The 20,032-nt window shown below is 40.1% G+C and overlaps 1 protein-coding gene across 1 annotated transcript; it reads left to right on the top strand.

Annotated features, from left to right (window-relative positions):
* The first annotated feature begins 1,017 nt into the window (after window positions 1-1,017).
* On the top strand, window positions 1,018-19,656 carry vps37ba (VPS37B subunit of ESCRT-I a). The gene is made up of 4 exons (XM_026186796.1): window positions 1,018-1,263; window positions 11,620-11,791; window positions 16,570-16,652; window positions 18,785-19,656. Exons 1-4 carry the CDS (start codon window positions 1,159-1,161, stop codon window positions 19,271-19,273), a joined length of 849 nt encoding a protein of 282 aa, XP_026042581.1. The 5' UTR covers window positions 1,018-1,158; the 3' UTR covers window positions 19,274-19,656.
* The last annotated feature ends 376 nt before the right edge of the window (window positions 19,657-20,032 follow it).

The following is a 20,032-nucleotide window of genomic DNA, read 5'->3' as shown; positions in this document are numbered from 1 at the left end:
ATATAGGGGTAAAGATTTACATACCTCGTCCATCTCCTATACCATTTTTGATTACACTATATATATTGTAATCTAAATGCGTATTTTTAAAATGGTTTTTAATGGTCTTTTACGTTGGTTTTTTTGTCACTTTCAACATTTCATGTTATTTTTGTACTTCAAAAATAAAACATTACAAATAAACACATTACAAATAAATATTTATGTTTAATAGTTGATGTTCTTATTGAACATGAACAAAGTTTCAAATAATGAAGTCACTGTATATATAAGTAATCCCTGTGGGTCAAAAATGGCTTCTGATACTTCAGACAGATTCTTTGCTCTAGCACTGTACGTTGTCACTGAGAATGGATATCCCCAATATGGTCATCACAGGCATACAGCTCTGGTTGTGAGCTTATAAGTCCTGCCCACCTGCTGTTTGTGAAGTGACTTTGACTTATAAATCTATTCTCAAGCATAATAGTTCACATGTAGCTGTGTTTAAAGGCCTTGGTTAAAGAGAGTGAACATGTTGAGACAGCGTGAATTGCTTTTACACTAATTACATACAGTATTTCGAAATAATAGTATTAACAATAATACTGATTTTATTAATATAGTAATGAAGGTGAAGATGTTGATAGTGACAATGATATTGGTGGATTTACCAACAAGTGCAGTTCCTGTAATGACCATATGAGGGTTTTCTCTAAAAGTCAATGAAACTCTAGTATTTTATCAGTCTTAGCTTTAACTGATAGATGTCTGTCTGCATTGCACCATGCAGTTTTCGGGTACATTTTAATAAGGAAGATTGCTAGCTTACTACCTTACATTTAATTCCGTCAATTCAAGCCACACAAATCAAATCTAAACTATTACGTACCCATCTTTTACGTGCAGTCTATAACCTCTGTATGTTGCTAAAATCATAAAGAAATGTAATTTTGGTTTGTGGCCTATGAACTCGGAATGAGTTTGACACTCCTGCCTCGTTGGATCGTACACTATTGGTTCATTTTCCCATCGAAACCAATATTTCTGACAGCACCTGAAGGCGGCACTAGGCCTGTATTCTCTCTACTTCCTGTAAGGGAAGCTCAGTCAGCTGTCACAATTTGAGGCGAGAAGAGAGGGACCACAGCGGAGGAGAAACACACAACAGCAGCTAAAATGTCTAGTTTTTTCAACAAGTTGAGCGGGTACACGTTGGTTCAGCTCAACGAAATTCTTGAGGACGACGAGAAGCTCACAAAAATGGTACAGGAGATGGACGAGGTATGTAAATCTTTTGTAGTCCAGTGTTAGCTACTGACTCCCCTTTCTCGGCCACTGTGTCTGTGTTTTTTTCCCTCAAGCCTTTGTTGTGCTTTCCCAACACTCGCTGGGTTCAGTTACTGGAAATGGCTGTTTCTGGTCGCGGTGAGGATTTAATGTTAAACGTGTGTTGTCAAGCGAACTTACACGTCTCGTAGCCCAAAACAGGGTTAACAACGGGCCTCCGTCAGTCTTGATGCTGTTGAACAACAAAATGTTTAAAAATGTGGCGAGTTTACCTGGTGATATCCTCATGCGCGACGCGATCGCGAAAACAGCAAACAAGTAACACCACGCCGTTGTTGTTCACAGGACAGCAAGAGTAAACGATCGGGAGACCCTTGTCGTCGTTATCGTTCCACTCGCACGGTTTATTTCACCGAATTCAGCGTTTTTGCTTCACAACTAAAGCGAGCAGTTTGCTCTGTGCACCAACATGGAGTCGAGTCAACCAGCGCCACCTCTGGCCAAGTGCCACAGCCTACAGCCAGATCAACCTGTGACACACATCTGCACCACGTTTGAATTCGTGTCATGCACATTTGTACCTTTCAATTGTGTGTTTGTGCGTCATGCAAATAAACCTTTGAAAAGAATGAAATGATATCATATATTCCTTATTGGCCTACATTTGTACAAAATTCCAAATTATATACACAAAGTCATAGAAATCACCACTCCAATTGGTCATCATGATTTTAATATTCTCTTTTTCCATAACAATGAAATACGCCTTGGACAAATATGACACATCAATATTTCATTAGTGTTGTAACATCACATGTCGCTAGCATAGTCTGTCTGTGTCTTTTCCCTGAAAATGAATATTTCCAGCCAATATAGGCAATTCATCAACATGGCTGGAGTTATATACAGTCTGTATAAGTGTGGTTAATCTAATGAAGATTTGTAAGGAGACGGCAGTTACTGTGAATCCACAGCAGTTACACAGTGATTAGTAATAAACAGCCAGTGAGAGTGAGTGGATATGACTGTTCCCACCACTAACACATGACCATAGCCCACTACTAGATTAACTTGTGACACATCTGCACCTGCTGCTATGATCACAGTGAGTAGAGGCTGAGTGGCTGCACTTACCCCTGGTACATCCAAATCTGCCCACAAACATGTTGAAAGATGCAATGCCAGCAATGTGGATTGTCAACACTGAAAACAATCAGTAAGCAAAGACAACAGGGATCACTTTTTTCTGTTTATTTAGCACCCACAACATTTGTAGTCGCCTTCTGCACAGGGGAAGTCCACACACACTGTGTGGTACCACTTTCCACAGAAGGTGCAATCTGCAAGATTGAATGAGATTGTCAGAGTCATTGTCTGGCTGTTTATTACTAATCACCTGCTGTACATTCACAGTAACTGCCATCTCCTTACAAATGTTTATTAGATTGACCACACTTATGCAGACTGTATATCACAACCAACTCTAACATGTTTGTTTGCAGAGGGAAGACACAGACAGACTACGCTAACGACATGTGATGTTACAACACTGGTGAAATATTAGTGTGTTCACGACATTTTTCGTATGGGCAAAAGTATTGATATCAGGATGGTGATTCTTATGTGTATGTCATTTGGCATTTTGTACAAATGTAGGCTGATATTAAATACATGATATCATTTCATTCATTTCAAAGGTTTGTTTGCATGACGCACAAACACACAATTGAAAGGTGCAAATGTGCATGACACGAATTCAAACGTGGTGCAGATGTGTGTCACAGGTTGATCTGGCTGTAGGCTGTGGCACTTGGCCAGAGGTGGCGCTGGTTGACTCGAGTCCATGTTAGTGCACAGAGCAAACTGCTCGCTTTAGTTGTGGAGCAAAAACGCTGAATTCGGTGAAATAAACCGTGCGAGTGGAACGATAACGACGACAAGGGTCTCCCGATCGTTTACTCTTGCTGTCCTGTGAACAACAACGGCGTGGTGTTACTTGTTTGCTGTTTTCGCGATCGCGTCGCGCATGAGGATATCACCAGGTAAACTCGCCACATTTTTAAACATTTTGTTGTTCAACAGCATCAAGACTGACGGAGTGTGTTTGAGATAACCTCACAAGTGTCACAGATGACACATTTGGCGTTTTTTTTGCTGGTTTGTCGGTAGGAGCTCCTGAAACGCAAGACTGCCACACATCTGTTCGACCAACGCCAGTTGATCTAAACGCCAGTTGATCTGGAACACCGGAGCATTGTCTTAAGTTTTAACGCTACGGAGTTCCAAGGTTTCGACATAGCTTCTCCACAAACCTTTCGTTTCCCAGATAACAAAGCCTGTCAATCTTTTGTAGTAATCACATGCAAGAGTACGACTTAATCGTTACATTTTGGTTCATATATTGACTGCCTGGCTCTGCTCCAGCAGCACAAGGACTCAGCAGTTTCTTTTCACGGTGTCATAAGTCTGTCTTTCTGATAAGCCCCACTTCTCCCCCCCCCCCATACGCACAACGATTACAGCCATGCTGCCCAGAATGGTTAAAGCGCAGACAGATATTTGGCATATTAAGACGAAAGGCTAAAAGATTAGCATTTTATACAGGATTTGCCCTTTTGATTATTTCCCTTGCGGCTGCTGCTTCTCTTTCTAAAACCGTCTCTTCCACTGAGGGTTTTAATCTTCCCTTATGTTCTCCTGCTGAATCAGCCCCGCCACCAGGGGCGTTTCCAGGATATTTCAATAGGGGAGCATTGGGGAAAAAATGACCCCAAAACAAGACTCCCCCACCACCACTCCCTCTCCAGGAAGGATGGATAATCAGATTAAAATTTTAAAAAGCGTAGAAAGCAAGTCTAGGTAACATTATTTATGGTTTCTTATGTAAAAGCCACAATCCTACTTAAGTAATGCAAACAAAATTGGCATTAAATATACTTAAAATAGTTAAAGTCAAATTGGTCACCCTTCTTATTCATATACATTTTATTACAAGATCATAATTATTTATTAATTATTGTGAATATGAGTTTAATTTTGGCACTGAATATAATTTTAATTGTACTCAATTGTACTCCTGAGTAGCCAATACAGTGTATTATATAAGTAGATTAACTGTACCCCTGCCCACCACAGCTGCTGGAACGTTTCCCTACCAAGTGCTAAATCCAGAGGAAACACTTCACACCTCTGCTTTTCACCCAACAGCTTGGACCTGACTGTTTATCACAAACATTAAATGCATATTGTCAGGACTTGGGAATTTCTTGTCTGTTGTCATGACGCTGAGGTGTTGTCTAATTTTAGCTTAGTTTTTTTTGCGCAATAATGACTCGCTGCCTGAGAGGTGATGAAAAGCCTCTATTCACAGAGCTGAGAAACTCGAGCACAAGCTTCTGTATATCAACATAATGACAGTTTCAGCTCGACTACAAGACGCAAGACTACAGGCCTTTGGCATTTGGATGAATGCTGAGCTGTGAGTTGGTCTTTTGTGTTGTCGCTCCTGTTTTTCATCCACACCCTGTCTGATTGTCTCTATGGTTTCGTTTTCCCAAGTCCCATAGGTTACAGAGAGGGAGGAACAGGAATGACACTGCAGCTGTTGACTTGTGTTAGTCATAAGATTGCAAGAGATATTTAAGAGAATGGGACACTTAAAAACATGCCTGAACCACACTTGAAACTGTCTGGGAAGTTTTTTGCTCACAGTACAGTGGATAAGAACAAAGGCAGTAGGTGTCATAAGGCACTGAATGAAACATGAGAGTGCTGAGAGGCACTGTACGCTTTTCTGTAAGCAACAATCTTCTTGTTCTGTAAAAAACACACTGGCTGTGTTGGCATTTGAATAATGCAAATAGCCCTTTTGTGAATTTGTTTAGTTTCAGTGCGTCCTGTTTTTGAACGACTAAGAATTGCAGATACGCTTCACTAGGCTGCTAGGATGTTGATTACCCAGTTGTTGTTTTTTTGATAATTCTCACTGATGTTTCAGCATATTTAGACTTTCTATTATGCTGTCCATTGTGTAAACCAGGAAGTATCACTTCAAGGTCTGTGTGGTTGTGGGTGTAATCAGACATTGACTTGCTTTCTTAATGACACAAATTATACGAATACCAATCCTGTTGATGGTGTTGGCGAAGAGCCAGCTTTCCATTATGCTGTCTGTTTTGAATTAAGATTAATGTGGCTTATCTTTTAAGACCTTCACTAATCCAGGAATTGTGCTGGTGAAGGTTGTAGTCTGTTATTTGGAGGTGTAATCAAACATTTTCAAGTTTTGATGCCAGTAACATGTCATGGTGTCAGTGAAGACCTAGCAGCTAACTTATGTAGCACGAGCATCCGTCAAACCTGGAATATCAGAAATTGGTGGGATACAAGGGTATTCTAAAGTAATTAACCATACAATGTAAGGTATTCTCTCCATTACAAGTCAAGGCATTTTATTTATAAGCACGTTTAAAAGAAATGCTGACCAAAGAGCCAAAGCTATCTTAAGAATGTATAAAAAGCCCATCTGACAATAATAAATGGACAATTACTCCTTAATTATTGTTTTCAGTGTGCAGACAGAGAATATTTTCTTAAGGTTTTTCTATGTTCATTTTGGAGAAAAACATCTCACACTACATCATGTGTTGTTTTACCTAAAACATGAAAAATCCATGCCATCTGTATTTACAAATATTATTCAACAATTAGAACACAGCTTATTATAAACTAGTCTTTGCATTCCAAAGCAGTGGCAGGAAACCTCGCGTGTGTGGGACGTGCAGTTTTCCCAGGCTCACTAAAATGGCAGCTCAGGTGGTTGTATAACCTTATGTTCCTCCCAACCTCACCTTTACTCTGTTAGTTCACAGTAAAAGGATTCTAGTTTGTTTATTTTGAGATTATTTGGTTACATTGCAGGTGGACTGTGCCTATGTGTCAAGGTCCCCCCCCCCCCCCGACCCTCTGTCTGACCTCTACTTCTCCTGTTGAGCACCATATGTAGTCAAATTTAACCCAAACTGTATCTAAGGGTTAAGAATTAAGCACTTCTATAAAACATTTCCTGATGGGCTTTTTAAATGCTTATTTTACTGTCCATTTTGAAGCCAGCTAAGATAAAGATGTTTTTTTTTTTTATTATTTTGAGACCTTCAGTAAACAGGAAAGTGTCTTGCTCAAGGTTTGTTTAGTTGGGGAGTGTACATAATCATTTTTTTTTTTTTTTGTAATGATGACAAAGGAAAGCCGGGGCTCATCCTTTTGATCATGTTGTTGAAGAGCAAGGAAAACAGTGCTAGGTTAGCTAGCTCAGTAACAGTAACGAGAGAATTAAGACTTTGGTACTACTACTTTGACTTGTAGCATCTGATATTGACCATGCAATGTCAGGTGCATGGTCAATATCATGCACCTGACATTGCAAATCTAGTGTTGGGACAAATCTAGTGTCCCAACACTAGATTTGCTAGTTTGCTACATATCTTTGATGAGAATCTCCTTCAGTAAAACCTTTCACTTTATCTCAAACAACAAGAAAGGACTGAGGCGTTGGAATAGCATCTTAAATGCAGGATGCATCTTCCACACTAGTGTTTGGATCTACAGTACTTGTTATCGACCATATAATTCCCCTTTTTGTGCCAGCAACCTAAGAATCCTGATTACTAGAAATAACTGAACAGTTGAGTCTTTAGACTTTTATACCAAATCAGTTTTGCTGTGTCTAAACGTTCAGACAGTGTGATGTTGTTTCAAGAGTCCATGCAGAACTGTACTGGACTGCATTTGCACTACAGTGTCATTTCTACGTTGTACACAATTGTTCCTCTTCTCTAAGTGGAATCCTTCTGACCCATGGTTCGAAAGAGCCTGAACTCTTCACCTTTCCACTTGAGAACTCTGCAGCCAGTCTGCAGTTTCAGACTTCATAATTTTATTTCTCACTTCCATAACCGATGCAAGATGTGATTCTAGTTTGTTTTGTTTTTTTTTTCATGTTTTTGTGAGTGCTGCGTTACAGTGACCTGAATTCAGTTGTGGTTATTTCAGCATCTCTCCAAAGTTCAGGTCTGTGGTCCATCCAGGCAAGCGCTTGACCTACATTCGTTGTCATTATTTCAGGAGGGTGGGCTGCGATGTAGAGCATTTCCGCAAGTAAACAATAATATGGTTTTGCTCTGACAGAACAAGCCTGCAGTTATAGATGCTATTTTAAAGCTCTGCATCACTAGTGGGGCCGTAATGAATGAGCAAATCAGATCTTCCAGTAGTAAGACCAGTCACCTGGAGATGTGACGGTGCAAATTGTAGTTATAGTAGACTTGTTTAGCTGCTTTTACTGCATAAAATGTTGCCTCCCCTCATTCAGTCCAACCACTGACTACTTTTAGAAACTATTCCATAAGCCTGGCCTGCGCTGTGGAGTATTTTTAGAGTTTTCCTGTGTTCTCGCCCAGTCCTAGTTGAGTTTGTACATAGAACATGTTGGATGTGTGAAATGAGTCATCAGAGAAGGCACAAGAGATTTTTTTTTCTTCTTTAATCCCCCGCTGTTCCAACTGTAACATGTTGTTTATCCCATTTGTCTCCATTGTTTCAGTTCATATTTGTGTTGATGTAATACTCCACCAATTATTCAACAACTCGTCATTTAAAAACAGTCGTGGATGGAGTTTTCCACAGTGAAAAAAAAGATGACATTGTATCATCATCTCTCTCTCTCATATATGCATGTATGCATGTGATATTAACATTGAATCATAAGTTGCTGCATTGTGAGTCAAGTCACTCTGTAATAATACACATCACTCCAAACATCAGCACGGTACAAATTGCTTCTGTGCCGCCAGCATTTTTGTCTCACGTCTTTGTTTTGGTCCTCTAGCTAAGACTGCACAAGTAGTAGATGTTTTGGTTTTTTTTTTTGGAGTATTACCAACAGTCATATGAGCTCATTCACGGATTTTTCCAGGTAGAGAAGCTTATATAGTCATTGCTTCCTGCCCACTGTGCATGTTGTGGTTAAAAGTGGGTACGGTAATAAATATATTCTGCAGTCTAATTTTCAATTATTCTGTTCTACTTTCCCACACTGAGCAGAATAGAGAGCAAAAAGCATTTTGACTTGCTTGTGTTTTATTCTAGGGTCGTTGGCAACACTGTTACACTTTCAGTCATTTAAAAGCCTGATTTTTGTCTCTTTTGTCGACTGTAACAGTTCATGAGTTAATAATTTCTTTAAGATTTCTTGTATCAAGTGTTTTCAGAATTACGACGATCTGTTGAGCAACAATGTAAAAAAACAAAATGTGCACCTATGTGTGGGAACATTTATGTAAGATACTAATAAAACAAAACCTTTGCAAATTGCCACTCATATAAAAGTCCTAGCTGTTCTTTGTTACATTTGTACAGAAGAGAAAGCCTTTGGTCTTGCAGCCAAACATATTTGAAGATGTCACTTAAGATTCTTCAGAATTGTTACAGGTATTTTTTTTTTCTGCACTTTTTTTATTTTATTTCATAGACTGAAAATTTAAAGACTGAAACATTTTTGGCATGATATTTGAAAACAAAACTGTTGTTAGTTGTATTATTAATTGTATTAGCATTGATATGACAGTATATTCTGATAAAATTGTCAAGTGTGTGCACTAACATTAATGTGGAAAAAAAGGAAATCCTTCATATCTTGGATTTAGAATTACAAATGGAATCGTTTCTTTCCTATCTAAATTATCTTCTTGTCATTTTGTAAAATTTTGCACTATTATTAAAAAACAACTGGTTTGATTGTAGGTGTACACAGGACTGTGCAAAGGTCTGAGCCACCTCTTGTTTCTTTATGTTTTTCTTGCAGGGTATTTTTCTTTGGACTGCTTTTGCACTCATTTTCAGTCCAGTCCTTGAGCATTTTCAAAAAAACATTTTGTTGAGCTACTTATCACACACCAAAACATTTTAACTCGTCTGCACACAACGGATAACTTGGCAAAGAACACATTTTAAATGTAATCTTCATGCACTTCATTACAAGCAGCCTCCCACAAAAACACAACTGTATTTTTCAGACCATAAGGTGGATTATGAGCGCACTGTCAATTTTTGAGAAAATTTAAGGATTTTAAGTGCACCTTATAGTCTGAAAAATATGGTATAATTTATTCCCATTTCTTTAGCTTAATCTTTGAAAAATGCTAAATATAACACAGTTTAACAGGCATAAAATAGTAATTATTTCCCAGCAAGGTGATTCTGTGCCTGGTTCTGCTGGAGGTTTCTTCCTGTTAAAAGGGAATTCTTCTTTCCCACTGTCACCAAAGTGCTTGCTCATAGGGCGTCATATGATATATGTTGGATTTTTCTCTGTATGCATGTCTTACAACATAAAGTGCCTTGAGGCGACTGTTGTTGTGATTTGGCACTTTATAAATAAAATTGAATTTAATTCCTAAATAGCTATTAATTAAAAGAAAAAAAAAATCAGGTGAACAGTATTGCCAGAAATGGGGAGGTAAGCCCTGAGAGATGCATCTGGCCCTTCAACTGATCCATCTACTCTGCCCTGAAGTCTCATTAGAAATGGTCTCAGTGGAAGGGTAGCTCTCAAGAAACTACTCTTAATTGTAAATCCAAATAATTTTTTTTTTTTTTTTTTTTAGATATAACAGTCAATGTCTACAGCTAACTGTCATGCTCTGTCTTTGTTTGGGCTGCAATTCAGCCAGTGGTGTTGGGATCGTCTCAAAACTAATAGAATTTCGAGCACAGAAAAATCTAAGAATTCGAGTCACTGTGTAAAAGAATCTGAAAAGTGTCTGGGAACATGTACAAACACAACAATGCAATAAACGCATACCTGGATAGAAGACCACACAATAGAACACTACCAGTCTTCAGCAATAAATTGCTGCTCTGGTTTCTCCTTTTTCTACTGCAGTAAAAACATACCTGAATCGAAAAAAGCCCCAAATGGAAAAACAGCCAGCCAACGTTCAACGAATGCCTTTGGAATATCCACCAAGGAGCCCAGGGAATTATTTCTGAAGAATAGAAATGAGGAGAATTTCTATTATATTGGAATTGTACAAACTCTGTTTCTGTCTTACATACTGTATATCCATGCAAGCTGGCACGTATCAATAAATCTCTGCACCCGTTCCCCATTTTCCAAGCAAAATATAAAGAAATGAGGCTACCTCAAGACTTTTGCACAGTTCCGTAGTCAGTGCTTAATGTAATGCAAGTGAGTCATCAGGAAACAGGTGTTTACACACCTGAATGGAATGGAGCCCAGAACATGATTTGACCTGCAGGTTTCCTGCCATGACAAATCAGTCGTGTCCTCACGTCAGGCTCATTGTTTGCTAATAAAGTGTACCAGTTAGGAAGGTCCGTGCTTCCTCTCTTTATATTGTTTTTGTTGTCTGCTGCTCTACTCGAAACTTTAAAGAGTTTAAATTTGACCAATTCTGAAGTGCAAAGTAAAATTATTTCTAAATTATATAACAGCATCCGGCGGTGTAAAAACGACAGCGCTCTGTATATTAAAGTGAAGTGTGAAAAGGAGGGTAATTTGACAATTACTGAGAAGTGTTGGGCTCACGCATGCAAGATACAGTGGGCTACCACTGGGTCTAATGTTTGGCGTGAATTTTGCTGGAAAAGCATTATGAGATTTTTCATTACCCCTGCTCAACAAAGATATCGAGGAATTGGTGATAAATGTTGGAGATGTGGGGGAGATGGAGCTAACCATTTCCACATCTTTTGGGACTGTAAAGATATTTGCCAGTATTGGTCTCTAATTTTTGTTTGTTTGTTGTTGTTTTTTTGGGGGGGGGGGGGGGTGTTTTTGTTTTTTTTCTTCTTTTCTTTTCTCTTTTTTTCTGTCTTCTTTATTTTTCAATTATAAGTTAAAATGTGACAGCAAAGAAAATGTAAAAAGGCAAACTACTGTTATGTTCAACAGCTGTCCCAATAAAAGAGATAATAATAAATTTGACCAATTATGATATTTTTCTTTTTAGATGGAAAATATCCAAAATGACAAACGATAGCTTTGAGCAAGGCCTTTCAGGACTTTCTTTTTTGTTTATATAGATTGTTTTTCATGTATCTTGCTGCTTGGTTAAAGACGTTTAAAAATACTGAATATTTGGTGTGGATCAAGGCAGATGAAGTTTGGGTTTTCATGGCCAGAATTTGTCTTTCTAAACATGTGCAGATGTTTGTAGGAGATTCCTCTAACCAAACATTTTAATTATTGATGATTATACCAGTGATCAGTGTTGAAAAAGGACATTTTCTCAAGACAGATACTAATAACACTTATTTCTTGTTTTGTAGATCCAAGAAGTCCAGCAGAACAAGGAGAGGACACTGGGCAACAACCGAACCCTGGCAGAGCAAAACCTTGCCCTGCAGCCCAGACTGGAGCACAAGAAAGAGCAGCTCATCAAGTGCTACAGCAGTCTGCAGGAGGGCTTTGAATCCTATCAACTCCGCAAGTCCACCTTAGGTACGGCAGCAGCAGTGTGGAGAGAGAGTTTTAGAGGCATTTTTTATTGAACGGTTTGTCTTGAATTTTTAACGTCCAAAGGAAATTTGAACACTGTTATCCGTGAAGTCACTGAGAAGTGATACTTGCAGAAATGCTCAAGGGAACAGCCTGAAACGGAAAAGGCACACACACACAGGGTGTGTTGCTAATCGCAGCTGTGCTTTTTAAACTCCTTGTTGCATTATTGTAGTACACTGTGGGGAAAACAAGTTTACTCTCACATATTAACATCCTAACAGTAAGTACATTTAAATATCTGTGCACAAGGCCTTCACATCATTTCTGAACAGAGTGAACGTTTCTGTTTGCATTTAGAAACGGAAGCAAGTCATGCCTGAGCTACTCTGTCTCAGACTGCAAATGATAAACAGGGGACCTTATTTAATCTTTTTAATATATTTTGTTCTATTCATGATTAGTAGTGAAATCAGTTATTTTTATTTCCTTCACATTTTTTAACATTTGAGTTAAAAAAAAAAAAAATTGAAGTGGTCATAGTGCCAGTGGTCAACGTCCCCATCACCCATCTCTAAGCTTTGATGACGGAGGCGAGGAATGGATCACTTTTCTTTTTTTAAAACCCTAATTGGCGAATGAGGAGATGGTTTTGGTTACTTACTGATCTAGTGGTGGAAATGCTTAGTTAATCTTACTTTGTTTTTACCCGTGTAAGTGCCAAAGTTCTCTCTAAGTTTCTGCTTTGTTTTGTTGTGTGTTTTTTTTTTTTTTTTTTTTTTTTTTTTAAATCAGTCTTCCTATTTACGTGAGACTTAAGTAACCAGTCACAACACAACTGTCATTTCATAGTCACTGTTGATTATGAAAATGTCTGGGGTATTTTTAAGACCTGTTTAGGATTGTTTTAGGGTTTATTATTATTTCAGTGTCCTGACGTGATTCTATCTGTGATCCAGTCAAAAACAGCTTCTGTTATAGTTTTTACACTACCTGTTTGATGTAATCAACATATCATTATGGGTGTGCTGCAGAACACACAGTATGGTCATAATTGGTGAGGAAACCCTAAGAAACTAAAGGTGATAGCAGTTTCCTGTTGCTAGGAAGGTGATGTGGTACATAGCCTTTGTTCCTCATTGTTTCTTCTGTTTGTGTACATGAACACACACTCAAGAGACCTGTTTGACCAGTTGTCACATTTACTGTAGAAGGCCTCAGCAGCCTTGTTCCCAGAAGTGCTGTTCAACATGTAACTGCAGCTCAGGTTGAGAAACTCATGAAAGTGTTACAGGCTTGTAGCGTCCCTCACCGGCATACCTTCACAGCACTTCAGCATGTGAAGAAGACGGCGTGACGATGTTTGTGACCTTGGTGACGCAACGGTTGCTAAGCAGCTCACTCAGAATAGAATGCAAGTCATTTATTCCTCTTGTGCTCTGATAAAAGTTTGACTTTGGCTCCGTCTCTGCTGGAAAGACAGGCTCTCACAGCTTTCAAAGGTTGTCACAGTCAACGGGAGATTTCTGTGTTGTGAAAATGAAGTTCCGTTAAATAAATTTTAGTTCTCAAGAATCTTTTTCCTTGTTACGTGTTATCGGCGTCAAATATTTTAAGCTCTCTTCTTGGTGCTTGGACTGATATTATACCAATCCAGTGTGTTTTTGTGACCTTGTGATTTTGTTTGCCAGCATGAAGTGGCTTTTGTCAGATGTAGGTTACCCAGTGTCCCCCACCCCCACCTGCCATGTAGTAGTTGTCCTAGATGTGGATTTACTGGAGAGTAGCTGGGGAGGGACAGCGATGCTCAGAGCTGAGAGAAACAGTCATTTGACCCAGATGGGAGATTAGACGTACAGTAGCTTGTTGTGCGCTCGTTTGCATATTGTCAAACACCAGCTCGCCCTCATTTCCTCTCTTTTTCTCCAGAAATTATATGGCCTCTGCTTTACCCTTTACTGTCCAGTAGGCACTCCCCCTCTTTTCTATCACCACTATCCACTGCCTTTGAGGACGCCAGCCCTCAGTGGAGCATTGTGCTGCCAGGCAAGCTGCTATAAAACAGCCACAGTGGGTGGGAGGGAGTGTGGAAGTTGGAAGGATGAGAGAGAGAGAGAGAGAGGCAGGCAGGCAGGCCAACAACTCCCCCTTTTCACATATTCACAGCAGAAGTTGATGTGGATTCATTTACTAAATGGCCGTCCCATGATCTCTAGGCCCAGACTGGTGTTGTGTTCACCCAATTCTCCACTGAGTCAGAGAATTGGAGCTTTGTGCGCTGATCTGCCTGAGAATCTGCCTTGTTATGGGAGCGAGGTGGAAACAATAAGAGATGGGAGTTCACCCCGGAAAAAGGCTTTGTGTCAAGCATGAAGCCCCGGCCAGGGAGTTTTTTGTTTTTTGGAATCTAAGGGCAGCATTTTGGATTTCCAGGAAAATCTGACCTCTAAACACGGGGCTTCCATAGGCTGAAATTAAATTCAAGAAAAATAAAGTTTTACGTTGTCTTATATTTCCTGAAAGTTTGCCGTAGGTAATAAAGGTAGAGATGGTCTGTTCTTCACAAAGTCAGTGGAAATGATGAATTTTGTAAGTCTGTTTCCATGATTGTCCATTATCATTGTAGTGGCCTAAAAGAATAAGAAGGGATCTTCTATCAGCAACTTAATGGTGGGATCAAAAGTCTCCAGCATTTGGCACATATGATGCAGATGATGATCATAAAAAAGTGCAAAGAAAGTGAGCGCTCAGTTTCTTTCTCACATCCCGCATAAAGAGAAAGCAATATAGGCTATAGTGGTTAACCTTGACCTGTTTAGCGACAAGTGATTTAACTTATAGTAATTGTTGAACATGGGTGGAAAGAAATATCTGAAACAAGATACATACACTAAGAATGTTTTTGTCTTAGTCTTAACAGAATAAACTTAAACTCAGCGTAGAAGGCTGTTTTATGACCTTGTCACACTTTAGCATCACGTGTGGTAAAGACGAGCATCAAATACTGTCCATTATTTAAGGTTTTTGTACTCAAAGGGTTAAAGTTGTTCACAGATTGTGTTATTTCTTGATGAGATGACAAGCAGCCAGGCTGCAGCTTTTATCTAAAGTTGATCATTAACTAAAACCGTCATTGTGTGTGTGTGTGTGTGTGTGTGTGTGTGTGTGTGTGTGTGTGCTCTTGTGTACTCTGTCAAGCTAAATCTCATTGTGCTAGTATTCAAGTCCTCAGCTAGTGTGTTAAATGTGATCTGATCACAACAAGGACAACATGTGTTGGTACATTTCGGCGTTAGTGTTTAAAAGGGTTAGACAGTAGTTCAGGTAACTACAATCACCCACTGTGTAATTATCAAGACTATTAACAAGGTGTGTCTGAAAAAGCCTTCACTATCTGTCATGTTTTCCACACAACCTTTGGATTCGTTTAATGAAGCTTCTTTATCCCAGCGTTCGCCCATACTGATTAAAAAGGTTACCACTAACTTCCTTCGTTTTCCGTTTCCCTTAATAAAAGACCCAACATTCGGAACTAATACACCAGAAAAGCTGCATGAGACTTTGACTGTGGCCTTGGAACACAACTTGGCGTGCTTAGTCTCATGTGGGAGGAAGCACACGCTCAGACAGCTGGGAAATCTTAGAGTGGTGCTGCCAGGGAAAGTGGGACCAGACTGAGATGAGGGGGTAGGATTAGGTGCTTTAGCAATTCCTTTTGGGGAACCCAAGCTTGTTGTTATAATAATGATAATATATGTAATAATATATGTAATGTAATATATTAATGAAGGGACACTCGGATTGTCTTTAAAATGTCTTGGACTTTTCAAGCGATGGCAGCGTTTTTGAAGCTCTACAGCTAGTCTGTCTCTGCCTTAGATACAGTCAGAATGTAACCAATCAGAACAAAGAACACCTGCTGTTCAGTACCACCAATGAGCCAACCTGTACTGGATTTTTCTCTTGAAATCAAGCTTCCTTAGACCAGTAGATGGAGTCTGTTCCAGCTGTCAAGGGGCAGCATGTTAATGTTTGCACTTTTGAGCTACAGGTAGCTTTCTAGCATGGATGTTTACCAGTGTTGCTCTATATCAGCTCGAAATCTTGATTTATTTGTCCAGAAGAGCTCATCAGGTTAGACTGGACTGTGTGTAGATGGAGAGTAGTTTGGTGTTCTTGGTCTCACCGTCAGGATGCAGTCCCAGCTCCAGCTGGTGTAGACTTTCATCCCTGCATAGAAACACAAACAAAACTGTGCTCCTCCTTGGAGACACCAGGGCAGTTTCAGTTGACTCAGTTGAGCTTTGCAAGTTCACCGCAAACAGACGTGCTCTGACGGTTTGGAAGTGGCAGTCCCCGGACACTGACTGGCAGCATTCACACGTCCCGCCTCAGCTTTGTGTAACAGGCTCATTGAAACCTTTTAATGCCAGAACATTCATGTTTAAAGCGATGTCTTTTTATGAGCTCCTTGGTTTGAGAATACATTTGTGTTCCTTTGAGCAGTGTGTAAACACTACGTAATCATCCCGTGACTCAAATGCCTGAAGGATTGTGAACAGCTCTACTACTTCACTTACATCAGAGAGCTCACAAGAGATGAGAGAATTATGGGTTTGACTTGCTACCTGTATTTGCTTTCTTACATTGTGGAAAACAATTCCGGTTATACAACAAGCACGGTTAACGCTGACTGACTGCTGCCAACAGCGACCGCGCCTCCTCCCAGTTCAGGCCCAGCACAGTAATCTTTGTCGTTCCTCTGTCTTCCTCTTCAACAGACCACAAGTCAGGAAACACCTCTCTGGATATTCTGCTGGCCCTGCTTCAGGCAGAAGGAGCCAAAATAGAGGAGGAAACAGAGGTAAGCATTCTTCAGCTGTCACCACGGATGACTTCATGTATCCTCGGTCAGTAATTCTTATACCTGCTGCTCTAGTTGATGGTATGTTCTCCTACAGAGGCTTCATTGTTCATATCTAAGATCCCTGTTGGAGAGTATGTGGGCAGCAGAATAGCTGACATAGAGGTGACTGCTACCTGTCCCGTCAGTGTTTTAAGGTGTTCTTCATCAGATTATACACAGTCATGTAAGAACTGTGCTTATCATTAAAAATATTCCAACATGTGGTTTTCTCATTTATTTTTGAACTTTACAGAAACTCCTAACATGAACCAGTACCACACAACCCTAAATAGGCCTTAACATGTCACAAAAATACAAAACAAAACAGGAGTGCTACAGCTAATAAGAAATCTAAACTCACAAAGGAACAGTAAAATATAGACTGAACAATACAGTGTGGTGTAAATCGCATTCTGCAGTAGCTCGCTACGAGTTGTTCTCAGTTGACATTTTAATAACAGTGGTGAAGTTCCCAAACATGAGCTTGTTTCTAATGAGCTACTCTGAGCTATTCTTTGTCAGTACAAACTTCCTCCTACATTCCAGGCACTTCCCACACTGGATTTATTTGCCATATTCTCCAAATCAATCAAATTGCTTAAGTATAAATTTGTCAGGGACATGCAATCGGTTTCACAGCTTGAATAACTGTAAATCTGGGCAGCCTAAAACAAAACAAAACTTCCTCTACAACTTCCTCTACAAAAACATTTGTGGTAATCATGGTCGTGATAGTGATTTTTGGTATGAACAGTCATGGCCTAATTACGCAGGAGTTAAATCTCAGATTTGTGCAGCTGAACTTCTTTTTAAGAGCGTGTGATCACAGATCATATTTGAATGTGACATTTCTTCTGCTAGTCTCTGCACTGACTGGCTGCTTAAAATCAGCTGCTGTGCAAGTCTTTTACCCTTTATGCTCCCAAGAGCACGCACCTGAAGTTCTTTGGTTGCAAGTATTGTTAAAAATAATGATACTTGGATGGCAGCATCATATTTCACAAATGTTGATAGAGTAAAGTATATCACTGTATGGCGTCAGGTCCTGACAGCATTTTTAAAGTGTCCCAGTTTATTTGGAAACAAGGATGTGCGTCGGCTGTTTTTCCTGGTATGATAAAAACATTAGAATACAAACTACTCGTAAACTAGTATGGTTGCCAGTGTTTATACTCAGTACTCTAAGTGTAGCAGACGTTGTTTTACTTGGTGTTTCTAAAAGGTTTGCGTCTTCTAGCATCAAACACAGAGCTACATTATATCAAACCCACTGATCGATGATTTAGCTCCATTTTCGATTCTTCAGTCAATAACTGTACGCTGACTGTTGTCAGTATAAAATATATACTGTAAATGTGGTAGATGTGGAAAAGATGAGACTCGTGCTTCTGTACGTGTCTGATAAATATCAGACTTCTTATATAAGCATGCAGTCCCTCACCTACATAGAGAGCAGGCAGCTGCCATTGATGAGTAGTGTTAATATAGTTTAGTAGTGTAGTGTTGAAGTGATATTTGAATTAGTTCGCTCAGTTTATGTGGGAAAATTGTCACTTTTTGTGACATTTTACCAAATGGAAGTGAGTGAGCAGAGAACCCACCATTAGATGAATCATTTTAAATGTTACATTCGTCAACAGTGAGTGATTCTCCCGCGTTGCTATTCCTATCAGTGTGACTCATGTCGACACTCTCTCTGTCTTATCAATTCAGCTTTAGTCATGTAGCAGCAGTTCACAAAACGCCATTATCTCAAGACACTTTTTTTTTTTTTTAGCCAGGTAGAGACCCCACAGTATCAGGAATAGAGGATCCCTTATCAGCATGCACTTTGTGACAGTCGGGAAGAAGGAAGTCCCGTTCTGCTTTTAGAAACTTCGACCCACCAGAGCCCTAAAATTTGTGCAAATATTTTGTGCGTTTTTAAAAAAAATAAATAAATAAATTTTCAGACCCCTTTTCTTATTGCAGCCATTCACACTGACAGCGTAATTTCAGTGGAAACTTTTTCAGCATTTTTATTTATTTATTTTTGGATTAACCTTGTTTATTCTCTCTCTAACTCTGCTCCAAATCCCTTCTGTCCACAGAACATGGCTGATTCTTTACTGGATGGGGAGATGACTCTGGATTTGTTTATCGATGCCTACCAGAACAAGAGGAAGCTGGCCCACCTGAGACGGGTTAAAATCGAGAAGCTGCAGGAGATGGTGATGAAGGGCCAGCGGCTGCCCCAGCTGTCAGTCCCTCCCTCCCGCTCTCAGGAAATCTCCGGAGCTGCTTCTCTCCTCAGCGAGGCTGGCAGCAGCTCCTCTTCCCCCCTCGCTCAGCCCAGAAGGAAGCCACCGCCACCTCCATCCCAGCCAGCACCAATTCTAAGTCCACCTCCAACCGCTGAGCCACAGCCTCCCTTCTCGTACCCAGCATCTCAATACCCACCCATTCCTCCCCGAACAGGGCAACCCTTCCCCAACATCCCCTCTGGCTACCCCAACAGCTACCTCTCTCAGTACCCCCCTGCTTTGCCTCAGAGGGCCCCACCCCGGATGGCCCCACAGCCTGGATTCATCATGCAGTAAATTTAAAAAAGTTGTCACTACTGGAACTGGAACTGTGTTGTCTGCCTTCTTGGATTACGACCAAACACAACACAAGAAAGCAGACCTGCACCGGCTGGTCTGGTCGGCCGAAGCAGATCTCCAATAAACCTCTATGGATTCCCGCTCACATCTCATTCTCACCAACAATCCTCCAACAACAAAACGACGAGTTCGTCTTCGACTCTTGTCCAGCCTGAGCACCTTTAGGGGAAGCGCAGCAGGCTGTGGTGACAGCGTGAGTCTGCAGGCTGCTGAGCTGGGACTCCTCATTTATCAGCACTTTCTGTCTCCCAGCCATCTTCTCACCTTTCCTCAAACATGTTCCTCAACTTTTTATGATTTTTCAAAAAAAAAAAAAGGGTTCAATTAGTCATTTCCATCTGCAGAGCACTAATTTACTGATACCTTCAATGCAAGCAAGGAGAGACCCTAATTACTGTGCAGTGTAGATGAAAATAGTTCCCAGAATATTCAGGCAAAAACTGCATCTATGCTGTGACTTTTTTTTCTTTTCTAAATAGGAAACATTCATAAGGTACATAGAAATCTTTGAATTTCAGCATCTTCTTATGATAGCGTACTGAGTTATGTTAATAATAGCCAGGATAGACTGACACGTGTAAAAGAATGGCTGACTGGTCCATCTCAGGGCACAAGTTTTTAAAGGGGTTGTTGAGGAAGGCGATGGGAGGCTGAGCTTGTAAGAAATAGAGAGCGAGTAGGCCGGCGTGGCCTCGC

The sequence above is a fragment of the Astatotilapia calliptera genome, chromosome 12 (genome assembly GCF_900246225.1).
Source record: "Astatotilapia calliptera chromosome 12, fAstCal1.2, whole genome shotgun sequence".
Taxonomy (NCBI): Eukaryota; Metazoa; Chordata; class Actinopteri; order Cichliformes; family Cichlidae; genus Astatotilapia; species Astatotilapia calliptera.
The sequence above is the reverse complement of the archived record's forward strand: the minus strand, read 5'-3'. Positions and strand labels throughout refer to the sequence as shown.